Source organism: Silurus aristotelis (assembly GCF_946808225.1).
Source record: "Silurus aristotelis genome assembly, chromosome: 20".
NCBI lineage: Eukaryota > Metazoa > Chordata > Actinopteri > Siluriformes > Siluridae > Silurus > Silurus aristotelis.
The window spans coordinates 7,161,420-7,174,402 of NC_139593.1; the positions used below are offsets into that span (position 1 = coordinate 7,161,420).

A 12,983-nucleotide genomic window follows, 5' to 3' on the forward strand; every position below is an offset into this window, starting at 1 on the left:
CTACTGAGTGGCTCAATAACTTCATGGATCTTTAGGCTGCTGAGGTAGACCCATCCCTTGCTGCACAGAGTCCCTCACTTAAAGAGAACTAAATCCAGGGGTAGGGCGTTAGGGATTAATCAGGCAGTTTACTGTGAGGTGAATTCTCAAATACTTCCAGACTATAAAAAACATTTAGACATTTTTCTCTCCCGTCTGCCTGCATCTCAGCCAAATACATCAAAACATTAGTCAGCTAGTCAATGCAACCGCTATGCATAAAGTCACAGCAGCAGGCAAACAGCAAAGCAACTGAAGTCAGCACTTTTCAGACTTCAGGTGTGGCCGTGTGCAAGCACACGATGACAGGCCTCTTTGATCTTATCACACTTCGAGCCCTTGAGTACCCTAATAAGAGCTCCAAACCCGTCATTAAACAGCAAGCTTCTTTAGTCAAGAGAGCGATGTTGCTGTTATTGACCCAGAGCTCTTCATTCATCAGCCTCTGTTGTGGTGTACAGAAGTTCGGTTAATGGTCGGTGCATGTGGTCCCTTTAATCACATCAGCCTTGTGTCCCAATTACAAGGTGGAAATCAAGGCAGCTTCTAGCAGCTCGTCTACAGCTTATAGTTATAGTGAGAAAGAGCTCATTTATACTTGAAACTTTTTGCTAAAGATTGCTAGTTCTGGTCTCATGTGTGACATAGTGGAATTCTGTTTTCCTAAACAAATGGCAGAGATGAATTCTTTTGCGGGGGAGTGGTGGCTCCAGCGGTTAAGGCGCTGGGTTGCCGATCAGAAGGTCTGGGGTTCAAGGCCCGGTATCGCCAAGCTGCCACTCTTGGGCCCTTGAGCAAGGCCCTTAACCCTCTATGCTCCGGGGGTCCCTTACGAGGGAAATATCAAGGTCCGTGACGTGGGGCCGCCTTCCCGTGGCCCCACGTCACTTCCCCACCTGCAGGAGGGACCGTAAGGGACGGTGCTGTGAGGATTGGGCAGCAGTCGGGGGCCTGCTTAGACTGCTGCCCCCGTGACCCGGGTTACGGATAAGCGGGATAAAATGACTGAATGAATTATTTTGCTAGACTCTTTTATCCTAAACAGACTACAGTTTATCAGAAGATAGGAAACATCTGAGAGTTCATCTTCATACATTTGTTTGAACACATTTCATTTTATTTTATTCCACTCATATGCTAATCATATCATCTGAATTGACGAAATAAAAATGTTGCGATTCAACACAGTGTAATCAAAAGTTTCGGAACATCTGACTTTTCCAGCCATATGTGGTTCTTCACCAAACTGTTACCACAAATTTGGAGGCACACGCTTGTATAGACTGCCTCTGGATGCTGTAGAATTACATTTTCACTTCAAGGAAGTGGGAGACCCAAACATGTTCCAGCATAACAGTACCCCTCACACAGCCAACTGAAGATATGCTTTACATGAGTGGGAGTGGAAAATCTATAAACTTTTGTTTATATAATGTATAACCTGATTGATTTGCTCACCTGTTCAGATGTGTAATCAAATAAATTGTTTTGCTTTGTAGAGTTATATGTCAAAAATTATAACTGCCCCAAGCACTAATACAGGCCCAATGGGGCAGATATTACACTGCCCCAGATTTACAATATGGGTATTTTTCAGGTTAAAAAAGGGAGGTTATTGACAGGGTTGGCAGTGTTTATATATACTATGCGAATATTTAATTATTATTATTAAAAAACACTCTGATCTAGCAAAATTGGAATGAAATGATGTACAGCACAATTTCTAGATTAAGACACTCTTTGTTGCAAATATTGAGAGAGACCAATGGGTGTCCCTTGTTTTTTTGTTCTCTGAGAAACTCTAAGTCATGATGTTAACCTTCTGTGTGGCTGAATTGAATACATTTGCCATCATATGATCATAAAAAGCTAGAGATGCACCTGAAGGGTTACCAGCCAAATGAGAAACATTTTCCACGGGCAATATGGTGCACTCATCTGAAACACAGAAGCCTAAATTTGGGTGATGATGTGTAAATAAATCTGTCATCATTGCAGAAATGTCATCGGGATTTTAATAAAACAGAGGGCAGCTATATCAACAAAACTACCCGCAATTTCAATGGAGTCAAAGAGGATGGTCATAGATCATCCCCCTTTTTTCGTTGTTTTTTTTAATTCCCTCTAGAGCAGCCATTTTTCTGGCTCATAAAGGTTTTATTAGAACAAATTTGAATTAATAAAAATCTTCAAGAGCTTTGATAATGTGGGCCACTGGGCATGTCAGGAATCAATTTGGAGCCCTGAAGGTTAGCAGGATGTCGAGGAGCAGAGGTTAGGGGAGTCGGATAACATCTCGTCGATTGGGAATTTCAGAACCTTTCGAACTTCATCTGAGTTGGCTTTTAAACGTGCAAGTCTATACAAGGCATGTTAGATTTGGAAAAGGTCAGCAAGTCCTCAAAGGTTGTGAAAAGACCGGCTTGTTCTTCGAGCATGACGAAAGAAGGTGACGATGATAATATCACTCAACACCCACCAGGGCACAGAGAACGAGTTTGTGTTAGAGTTCAGACAAAACCAATAAGAAGGTAATGATTTATAGTGAGTGAAACACATAAGCAACATGCTGCACGTAGCGGCGTGGCTGGTTAGTGATATTATTTCAGGATATAAGACATTTGTGTCATGTCCTGAGAAAGTTGCTTTGATGTTCAAAGGAGTTGTCTTTGTTCAACTTATGCTTTTTTTGTGACCTTTCTCGTAAGGAAAATTATAGAGGTCTACACAGTCTTTTTATGAATATTTAGAAATAGTAAAATACAGTATATAAATACATAAAACATTTGATGTGTAATGGAATAGATACTGATGAAATAAACAAAAAAAAAATCTTATAGGTCCCTATTTGTTTGTTTAAGTGAAATTTTTTTAATACAAACAAATTAATTTATTAATTAGTGCCATGGGTGTCAATGTGGGAGGCCAATTGGTCCAATTTAGTGGAGGAAATCGCAAGGCAATGATTAACAAAGTCATTCTGCCAATAAAATTCTTGATACACTACTGGGACAGCCGACTTTTCCATCCATATGTGATTCATTCCAAAATTGTTACCATAACGTTGGAGGCACACAAGTGTATAGAATGTCTTTGAATGCTTAAGCATTTTCCCTTCACTTGAACTAGGAGACCCAAACCTGTTCCAGCATGACAATACCCCTGTACACAAAGCCAGCTCCAAGAAGATATGCTTTATATAGGTTGGAGTGAAAGATATCCTGCTATAGAACTCTGACCACATTCGGAATGATTGTGAAAGCTGACTGCACTCCAGGCCTCCTCACCTCACCTACAGCTGCACCTGATTTTACTAACACACTTGTGACTGAATAATAATGTAATATCTTCCTAGAAGAGTGGGGGATAAAAAAACAGCAAATAAGGACTAAATGTGGAATGGGATTTTCAAAAAGCACAAACCGATCTTACGGCCAGGTAAAGCCTGTTCACTAAAGTGGACGCTAAACTGATCATATGATTCGTATATTATATCAAATAAGCCTTAAGAGAAAATAAAGACCTTTGTAACTAAAAGTCTAAAAGCACAATTCCTTAAAAAATTCAATTTCAATAGTAGAAATAATACTAAAATGTAGTAATGAGCTACAATTACTTTTTACAATTACATAAGGAATCTCTTCTGGTAATAGGTTTTGTACTGGTTTTATATGTTTAATAGTAGAAAAGAAAAATATGTTAAAGGGTTTAGATGAGTGCCAGTGTTTGTAAGTGTTGGCTTTTAGGTGGCTCTTGGCACAGAAAAAAACTCAAAATTGGTGGTTTAATAAATCACTGTCTCGTTCAGAGCCTGTCGGGATTGGGTTAATGCCTTGAGTAAATTTTATTCCATTTGGTAGACACTTGCGATTCAAGTGAGCAGCTAAACAAGGTACAGTTCTTGCTCAAAGGCTGAAAAGGTAGAGGTGCTTTATACTTGTCACATGTACCGTAATTTCCAGGCTATTAAGCGCACCCAAATATAAGCCACACCCACTGAATTTTTATTTTGAACATAAATCTTAAGCCGCAGGTGTCTACACTAAAACTAATGAACTTTACACAGACTTTAATGAAAGACAGTGTCTGTTACACGGCTTGTACCTAAACAGTAGCCTACCAAGAAAGTCATTGTTTACGGTCTTCCTCGTTCCTTTCACAATTTCTCTCAGGAGTTTTTCTTTTGGCATCGTCGTGCATTAAATAATCACATCGGTGAATCTTTTCTCCCGATGCCGTGCAGCTCAGAACACAGGTGAAGTGTTTTTTCATGCCCGGTTGTTTTTAGCGTGACGAATGATTCGCATTTCCTGTAGACAGTCCGAGTGAGCAGCAGGTCAAACGTCAGAGGAACATCATCCATATTTATGATGTGGTGCGGCCCGATTCAGTGGGAGCGCATCTGATTTAATATAAAGAGTTTCATTAGTTCACCTGAACCCGTTCAGCAATTTCATTGGTCTAAGGTTATGGGGCTCAGTTTTTTGGCTTGAAGCTTGTGAAACCGGGAATTAGCCGCGTCGTTGTTTAAGCCGCGGGGTTCAAAGCGTGGGAAAAGCGGCTTATAGTCCGGAAAAAACGGTATTTTACTGCAGCTATTTTTTTTCTTTGCATATCTCAGCGATGTTAGAAAACTGGAGTCAGAGTGCAGGCTCAGGCATGATACAGCTGAAGCACAGAGGGTTAAGGGCCTTGTTCAAGGGACTCTAAGAGGCTTGAACCCCCTGAAGATGTCAGTCCGGTCAATCGTACACAACAAGCGTAATCTTATACAATGAAATGTCATGCTGGAAAAAAACTTGTAAATCTGCACATGATCCTAAATATTAAAAGTCAAGTCTTGAAATATCAACAAAAGAGACGAAAATCGTCAGCGCACTGTCCACACGAAAGGTTTTATTCCATTTCTTTCATTTTTAACTCTCGGAAAGAGCAGGTAACAATGCACTTGCACCACTTTAAATACAAAAAAAAAAAAAAAAACAACACAAAAAATAACAACCAACAGACTATAAACCGACTAAAGAAGATAAACAAATCTCTAAAAATCAGTATAAAAAGTTCCAAATTTGTAATTAAAGCAATATTTAAGTTCACAGAGCTGAAATATTGCAAAGGACATCAAGAAAGCTGAGCATGGTATTTGGGATTTTCTACAAAATAACAATACTACCACAAAAAATAATAATAAAATAAAATCAGGAAGATCTGAGACATGCAGGAGACAGTGTAGTACTATTACAGATTCAATGACATGTCCAGCAACCAAATATGTACACAATTCTTTTCTACAAATAAAATTGCTGAATATCCTAATCCAGAGGTCATGTTTTTCTTTTCTAAATGAGCAACAAGGAAGTCGCAGAGAGCAAAAAGCTCCACAGATGAAGATTTTATGCAACGATCAGGGTTTTTGGTAATTTTTTTCAGAGAGCTGGGCATAATATTTTCGAAGTTGCCATAGTTATGACTGTCGAAGTTTCAGGCAGTGGATTAGGATGATATGCAGTGGAAGATCCAGCTGTCAGGTTCTTGGATTTGTAGTGGCTACATTTTTCCCCTTCTTACTGTAGTCGAATATACAGGATACACAATTCCAGTCAAACATTAGGACACATTAGTGAGATTTTTTTTTTTAACTCAATTTTTCGGTTAAAATTTGGGTAGGTAGAAATGTCATATTTGAAACAAATATATGTTTAAATTTAACATGAAATTAAATAATGACCGAAACCTTTCACAGTACATGGACAAAGGTATTGGGACACCTAAACACTTTTCTATCCAGATGTTCATTGGTGCTTCTCCAAACTGTTACCAAGATGTTCGAGGCGCACACTTGTATAGGACGTCTTCGGATGCTGTAGGATTGAATTTCCCCTTCACTTGAACTAAGAGACTCAAACCTGACCCATTATGACAATGTGTTTGTGCACAAAGTCAGCTTTAGGAATACATGGTTTAGGTTGTACACCATGGATTGGAAGATCTTGAGTGGCCTGCTATAGAGCTCTACCCTCAGAACACCGCTGGGACGAATTGGAATGCACGCCTGGCCTCCTCACCTCACCTGCATCAGTACCTGACTTCATGAACACTCTCGAAAATCTAGTGGCACATCAGTGCAGGAGAGTGGAGGTTAACCACAAACATTTGTCTGTATAATGTGTTTGGGAGAAACTCCTTATTGGAAAGAGTCCCAATTCACTAAAGCTTCATTAGGAATATTTCAAAGGAATCTAAATCAGATGTGTCCAAAGTTTTGATTGGTGATGTTCTACAGGTTGCATAGACTAGTTCACTAGTATAATCACTAGCTGCCACAGTGGACATGTTGACTAGTCGGGGTTAAAACGATAAAATATAAGTAGATGGCGAGTTAATCTACCAAACAGTCATTAAATTGCTAAAAGATCAAAGCCGTTAACGCTCAACTGCTCAGTAAGTTGAACTGAATGAGGGCATCTGGCAAAATTCCATAAGTGTAAAATCCTCAAAATTTGTCAAGAGATATTTTTCAAAAGCCTCACCTAGCTGTTTGGCTTTCTGCTGCGCCTTGGGTTGCCATCACTGCTGAAACCCCTCGGCTAGTTTAAAGCTGTATTAGAGCTGAATGGCAGCTCAGAGAGACTTATTTTGGGCTGCCGATTATTTTAGAGGTCACATCCACCAGCCCTAATTAAGCTGTAAGGAATTTCCTCTCTATGCTTCACCCTCTCAGTTTAAATACTGTTATATGATACACGGATATTTATTGCACCGATTTGATTCCGTCTTTAACCAGCGGTGTAAAAGCAAAAATGCATTCTCGTATTTTGGCGACGTTTCCTTTACTGCGCAAATGAATCTGCCTGTGAATAGTGAAGTCAACTATGGAATAGATGAATAAACGATAGCCTTTTCTCTTCTTTTTTTTTTTTAAACTGAAGTTCAACTATTCAAAATTAGTAGTCGTGCAAAGGGCTATAGAAGACGTGTGAATTTGTTCGCTCATGAAAGTCCACGTGGTCAAGAAGACAAAAAAGGTACAGAAAGAACGTGATTTGGACACACGCACGCATTAGCTACTCATTTAACAGTGAACATTAAGTCAGAAAAGTCTCAAGTTTTTATCTTTCGGAGTAATTTTAATTGCACCAGTTGCTTCGAACACCTTAGTACCTTTTGTTTATGCGATTTCTTTCCCCCCCCCCCCCCCCCATCTAAAAAAAACAAAAGAGAGACTATGCTTCGATTCTGACATCTTAATATAAGGCCACCTTAGGCAAGTGCTAAAAGGTTCGTAATGTACATGCACTCGTGTACAACAGATAACGAGGACGTGACTTTGTGAGAGGAAGATGAGGACGCCTCGTGTATCTGAAGGTGCAGCAAAAAACCCCAGACAGAAACAGAAAGCTAGCAGTTAAAAGTCAGAAAGCACCTTTAAACAATTCAATTGATCCATCAGAGTTTATCATAGGGATGCATCGATACAGATACACTATGCACAAAAGTATTGGGACACCTGACTTTATCAGGCATATGTTGTGGATGTCTTTGGATACAGGAACTTTTCCTGTCATGTGAACTAGGAGATCCAAACCTGTTCTAGCTCCATGAAGATATGCTTTCAATGAGTTGGAGTGGAAGATCTCCTGTTATAGACCTCTGTCCTCAACTCTATTGAACATCTTTGGGATGAATGTAAACACTGGCTGAACCCCAGACCTCCTCAACCTCACCTACATCAGTACCTGGTTTTACCAACACCCTTGTAACTGAATGAGTAGGAATCTCCACAAGCACACGCTACCTTTCTGGGGAGATTTAAGAGGTTAATTATAACAGTAAACGAAAACTACATTTCAGAAAAAAAAAACATGCTGTGCCTCGTCACTTTAAAAAAAACACAAAATACACTGAATAAGTACAATAATTGTGTACACACACACACACACACACACACACACACACACACACACACACACACACACACACACACACACACACACACACACACACACACACACACACACACACACACACACACACACACGAGTAGCCATTAAAGCACCACCCCACGTGGGGTGATGTTTGTTCCACCAGTGGATAATGGCCTCAATGGTGCTTAATTTAGGAGCTGCACAATCGGTCTCTAGCTCAGAGATCTTGTAGCATTGGTCTTGGGGGAGCTTTTTGTTTCTACCCATTATGAGAAGTTTGTCTACTTGTATTCAGAGGTCAGTTTACTGTTTTTAAACCTACTATAAACATGAATTAACCCATATGACTCTAATTGTGCACAGGTAGGAGGCACAGCAGAACTACTTGGTAAACTCCTTGGTGTACTAATATATATATATATATATATATATATATATATATATATATATATATATATATATATATATATATATATATATATATATATATATATAATTGTGTAATTGTGACCTTTTGTCACTTAGAAATGTACTCAAGAAGGAGTACTTTGACTTCTACTAGAGTTATATTCAAACTTTGACTTCAGGACAGGAACAGTGTACTTTGTCCACCACACATTTTGACAAAAGGTCACTATAATTCCTTGGCCCTGAGGGACCCTGGTGCTACGAAAATATGAGACAATGGGAATGAAGCAGTTAAAGATAAGGTTCTGTGATGTCCCTGTGGCCAGTATTGAGATTAACAAGACATGATAAATTTAGGGGGAAAAGTATCGATGCATCCCTAATTTATGACATCATGTTTGTCTTTATAGTAAAAAACTTAAATAAGAACAAAGCTAAACACATATTAAACAGTCTAACCCTTTGGGTTTTCTGGCTTTTGGTGTCACACGACTTCACAGCCACACAACATGGCGACATATCCCAAAGAAATTTCCCCCCGATAGCTTATGTCGATGTAAACTGTATCGGATTACTAGCTTCCAATGTCTTCTTGGCTTAGACACCTTTGTTTTGGTGCTTTTTTTTTTTTTTTTGCATAAGAAAAGTAGGCTCAGAGAAACAGAATATAATAAATAGCGCTTCCTTCTCCACATGTGCGATCTTGAGGATGATATTGATGAGGGTAAACTTGATCATCGGTTGTTCTCCGCATCTGTCAATCCAGATGTGTGAGAAAAAACAGGCTGAGACTGGCCACCGTGAATGGAATGGACACTTTGCACCAGTGGAGGAAAACTTTCTTCCATCATTTCTTTTTTTTTTCTCCATCATCAAAAGTTTTTGAAAATCTCTAGATCCTTGGGTGACACCGGAGTGTCCTTTTTCCACTCGTCCTCTGGGTAGGCTTCAAAGTTAGACGTGTCGCCTTCGTGAGATATCTTTGGAACTATAGGGGGCTGTAAAAAAAAAAAAAAAGTACAATAATAATAAAATCAATAAAATAAGGATTTGAAAAGACTCAATGACTTCATCTCTAGAAAAAAAAATCCTTTCATCGCTGGTCAGTGCTGTATTGGGACATCTGACTTTTCCAGCCACATGTGGTTCTTCCCTAAACTGTTACTACAAAGTCGGAGGCACACAATTGTATAGGATGCTTTGGGATGTGGTAGCATGAAATTTTCCCTTCACTTGAACTGGGAGAGACAAACATGTTCCAGCATAACAATCCCCCTGTGCACAATGCTTCATCAAAATGTAGTTTTGTAGTTTACATTAATTGGAGTGGAAGATCTCAAAATCTAGTTGAACATCTTCCCTGTAAAGTCGAAAGAATTAATTCAAAATAGGGACTAAATGTTAAACTGAATGTTAAAAAAAAACACACACATTTTATGGTCAGATGTCCATAAGGCTTTTCTCCATACAGTGTAGAAAGTGCATGAAAGTGATTTCTCCCTTGGCTACATTGGCCACAATGACTAAACCCTGAAAAAAGAAACTTTTTACAGTTTATTATTTTCATTATTTGAGGGAATAACGTTGGAGTTGATCAGTTCCGTATTGGATTTGAAAGTTGGATTTCTTCAGTTTAGTATTAGCTACAACTTGGAATTATGTCCAATTAGATTTTTCTACAACATACAATAACATTTGTAGTATTTATTGCATGTGTTATTGTCGATGTTTGTGGATACTGCTGGAAGCTGTAAATTTGAATAAAGTGTGTGTGCGTCTGTCTGTCTGTCTGTCTGTCTGTCTGTCTGTCTGTCTGTCTGTCTGTCTGTCTGTCTGTCTGTCTGTCTGTCTGTCTGTCTGTCTGTCTGTCTGTCTGTCTGTCCGTCCCTTACACAAATACTGACCTTTTTAAGTCATTAGGTCTAATCTTATTGTAAATTAGATTGTAAGTAAGTCTGATTATGTGTTACATATTAAATCATCTGCGAGGCTCAAAATCCTTTTAGATGAAAGAGGCTTACCTTTAGTTTCCTATTGGGCACTGCATCCCAGTCTATCGCCTTAAACCACCTGTGCTTTTTCACGTCCTCTGCTCCGTTCTGCCAAATAAGAAGCACATGAGGGCCTAAGAGACTTCAGAATCATGAGCAAAGGAGCTCAACCTCGGCTTGCCGAAATCAGAAATCGATAAAAGAACACGTATGCGTGCGAAAAGAAAGCGTTTCTGTCTATATGGGAGCACGGCCAAACAAAAGATCTCATGCATATGGGATTGTTTGCGCAAGATTCTTCAATATAGAGTGGGGAATTGTGAAACTCGCAAGGCGTTCATGTTCGATAAGGCGAGCCGTATCAAGGAAACGCAAAAGTTCACACAGGAAACATGTGGTATGTTCGTAAGATGACTTTGGCGTTATAAAGTATATCGATTCGACCTTCAAGTAGTATGATGTATTACAGGAAAAGACCATGTCCGTCTTCCTGTGAATGAGCACGCTCTCATTTCCATAGCTTTGCTTTTAACACTGTGCTGAGATGACGGAAAAAAAGCGAGACGGATGAGCAATAGACGACCGTGACGGCAATAAAATGACATCAAAGATCTTTGTGAGAAGTTAATCCGAGCGTGCTTTCTGCATGGACACCATATTTTTGATAGTTTGATACAAATCATGGCTAGAGACAGATTCTGTAAGCGGTATGACAGTCCACATTTGCTATGAATAATCATGTGGTTTTAATACCATAACTACAGTTGAGGGGAAAAATGGAAACGGACGCATATGATTTCAACAACTTCCAAGCACAGATGACATCAACATCGAGACTGAGCATGGCCACGCTTCAGCCGCCACTCCAAATGCTCATTTGACAAATCTGCCCTGGTGGAGAACAATATGAAACATGACTGGCATTAAATGGAAATTTCCACCTGGTTAAAGCGACAATAACTGACTCTATCGGGGACTGAAACCCGGCTCGGAGTAAGTCTGACTCGCTGCTACACTTTCCAGGCTCAATCCTCCTTTCAGTACCTCTGTACAAAGAATCTTGTACGTCACCCAAGTTCTAGACCATAATGGGATTTCTTTCTATGCATTTGGAATCTTTTTTTTTTTTTTTGTCTTTCTAAAATGCAGAGCCGAATTTTTAATGCAATTTTCAAATCCAAATTTTCTCCCTTTTGGTGAATTTTAATCTGCCAGAACTTCATTGTGGTTGGGATTCATGCTCAGTCCAGAGTTCAGTTCTGGATTGTAGATTTCGAAACAATATAGTAGAAAATCTACATTTTACAGTGTTTAGGGGCCTCCTGGCAACTAACACCAGTAGAAGACTGTAAAGGTGATTATAAAAGTATTAGCTTTATTATGAATTTGGATTATGGATTATGAACACTACAGAGGTAAATTATGACCTTTTTGGACTTTCTTAAGTTGCAGTCATTAGTGATTTGGCCTTAAAATATTTCAACACTTCCTGTTTGGTAAAGAAAAAAAAAGTTAATTTTTCATTTTGGATGAACCAAAAAATCGAATGGGTCAAAAATTAACATCATGGTACAATGAACCAAAAATGAAGGGAATCGCATTTCAATGTCATTGGACTGAGTTATTATTGTATAATTGTACTGTACTAATTGGCCCTGTTGGTGGTACTTGGGTGACAAACATGAAAATTAGCATACAATATACACATGCTCGGCCCCCTTAATACTAAATGTGTTACAGTCAACCTCCGATAATTTGCGGTTTGGAAAATTCACAGGTTCACATTTGAAAACTAACTAACAGCAAGTTGCGGATTATCTTAAAAATCCGCAGTGGGACCAAATGTTCAGGAATGTTAGGATTAACATTTTAAACTGTTTTCACTAACAAATTTCATAAAAACTTTAAAACACATTTGCTGTATTAAAGTGACAATGTCTAGATAAATTAGGTACCATAGGGGCTGCGTCCAAAATTAGCGGATTTTCGGAACTCGTGGGGGGTCTTAGAACGCAAGTTCCATGGGACCACTGCATACAGTTTATTGATAGTGTGAAATGATGCCAGTTCAATAGCTTGTATATGGTGTTTCTTCTCCAGAAAATGAATTTTAAACGTTTTCTTCCGTTTCTGATCCTAAAATTTTACCCAAATAATAAAGTTACACTCAAATGGTAAGACGTGAATGTTGACACTAGTTAAACATTGTGGGCTTTTCCCCCCAGGTGCTACATCCCAATTTAAAATATAAAATGGATAAAATGGCATAAAAAACCTAGAACATCATTCTCACCTTCATGTTCCCAAGTCTTCTCGCTCGGTCAATCACCAGAAACTTCTTGATGAGATCCCTGAATAGAAATAGACATCAAGAGGGGACATCAAGAGGGGACATAAGAGCTGCATAATTAAGCTTTTGGCTACTCGATCACCTGTTAATGTAGTAATTTACTTTATCCAACTGGTAACTTCACCAAAATATTCCATTAAATCTTTAAAAAAAAAAGTCTATAGCATGTTATTAATTGAAAAACAGTTCTAGCCTTACACTCTCTTACACTGATTAAAACATACATCATGTAAACATTGTGTGATCATTGGTTTAGTTCCACATACTCTA

At 38.8% G+C, this 12,983-nt stretch overlaps 1 protein-coding gene and 2 long non-coding RNA genes across 3 annotated transcripts in view; 2 read left to right on the forward strand and 1 right to left on the reverse strand.

Annotated features, from left to right (window-relative positions):
* LOC310716079 overlaps nucleotides 1-12,983 on the forward strand; it is a 243,664-nt gene that overhangs the window by 94,881 nt on the left and 135,800 nt on the right. The window lies entirely within an intron of this gene.
* On the forward strand, nucleotides 2,478-7,256 carry LOC310716080. The gene is made up of 2 exons (XR_014530485.1): nucleotides 2,478-3,398; nucleotides 3,617-7,256. It is a non-coding gene; the product is annotated as an uncharacterized lncRNA (long non-coding RNA).
* Nucleotides 8,785-12,983, reverse strand: part of prkx (protein kinase X-linked) — a 44,637-nt gene continuing 40,438 nt past the window's right edge. Inside the window, exons 6-8 of the mRNA XM_083522845.1 lie at nucleotides 12,657-12,714; nucleotides 10,394-10,471; nucleotides 8,785-9,370 (exon numbers count right to left, since the gene is read on the reverse strand). Coding sequence (XP_083378971.1) covers nucleotides 9,245-9,370; nucleotides 10,394-10,471; nucleotides 12,657-12,714 — 262 coding nt within the window. The 3' untranslated portion in view covers nucleotides 8,785-9,244. The remainder of the gene's footprint in view (nucleotides 9,371-10,393; nucleotides 10,472-12,656; nucleotides 12,715-12,983) is intronic.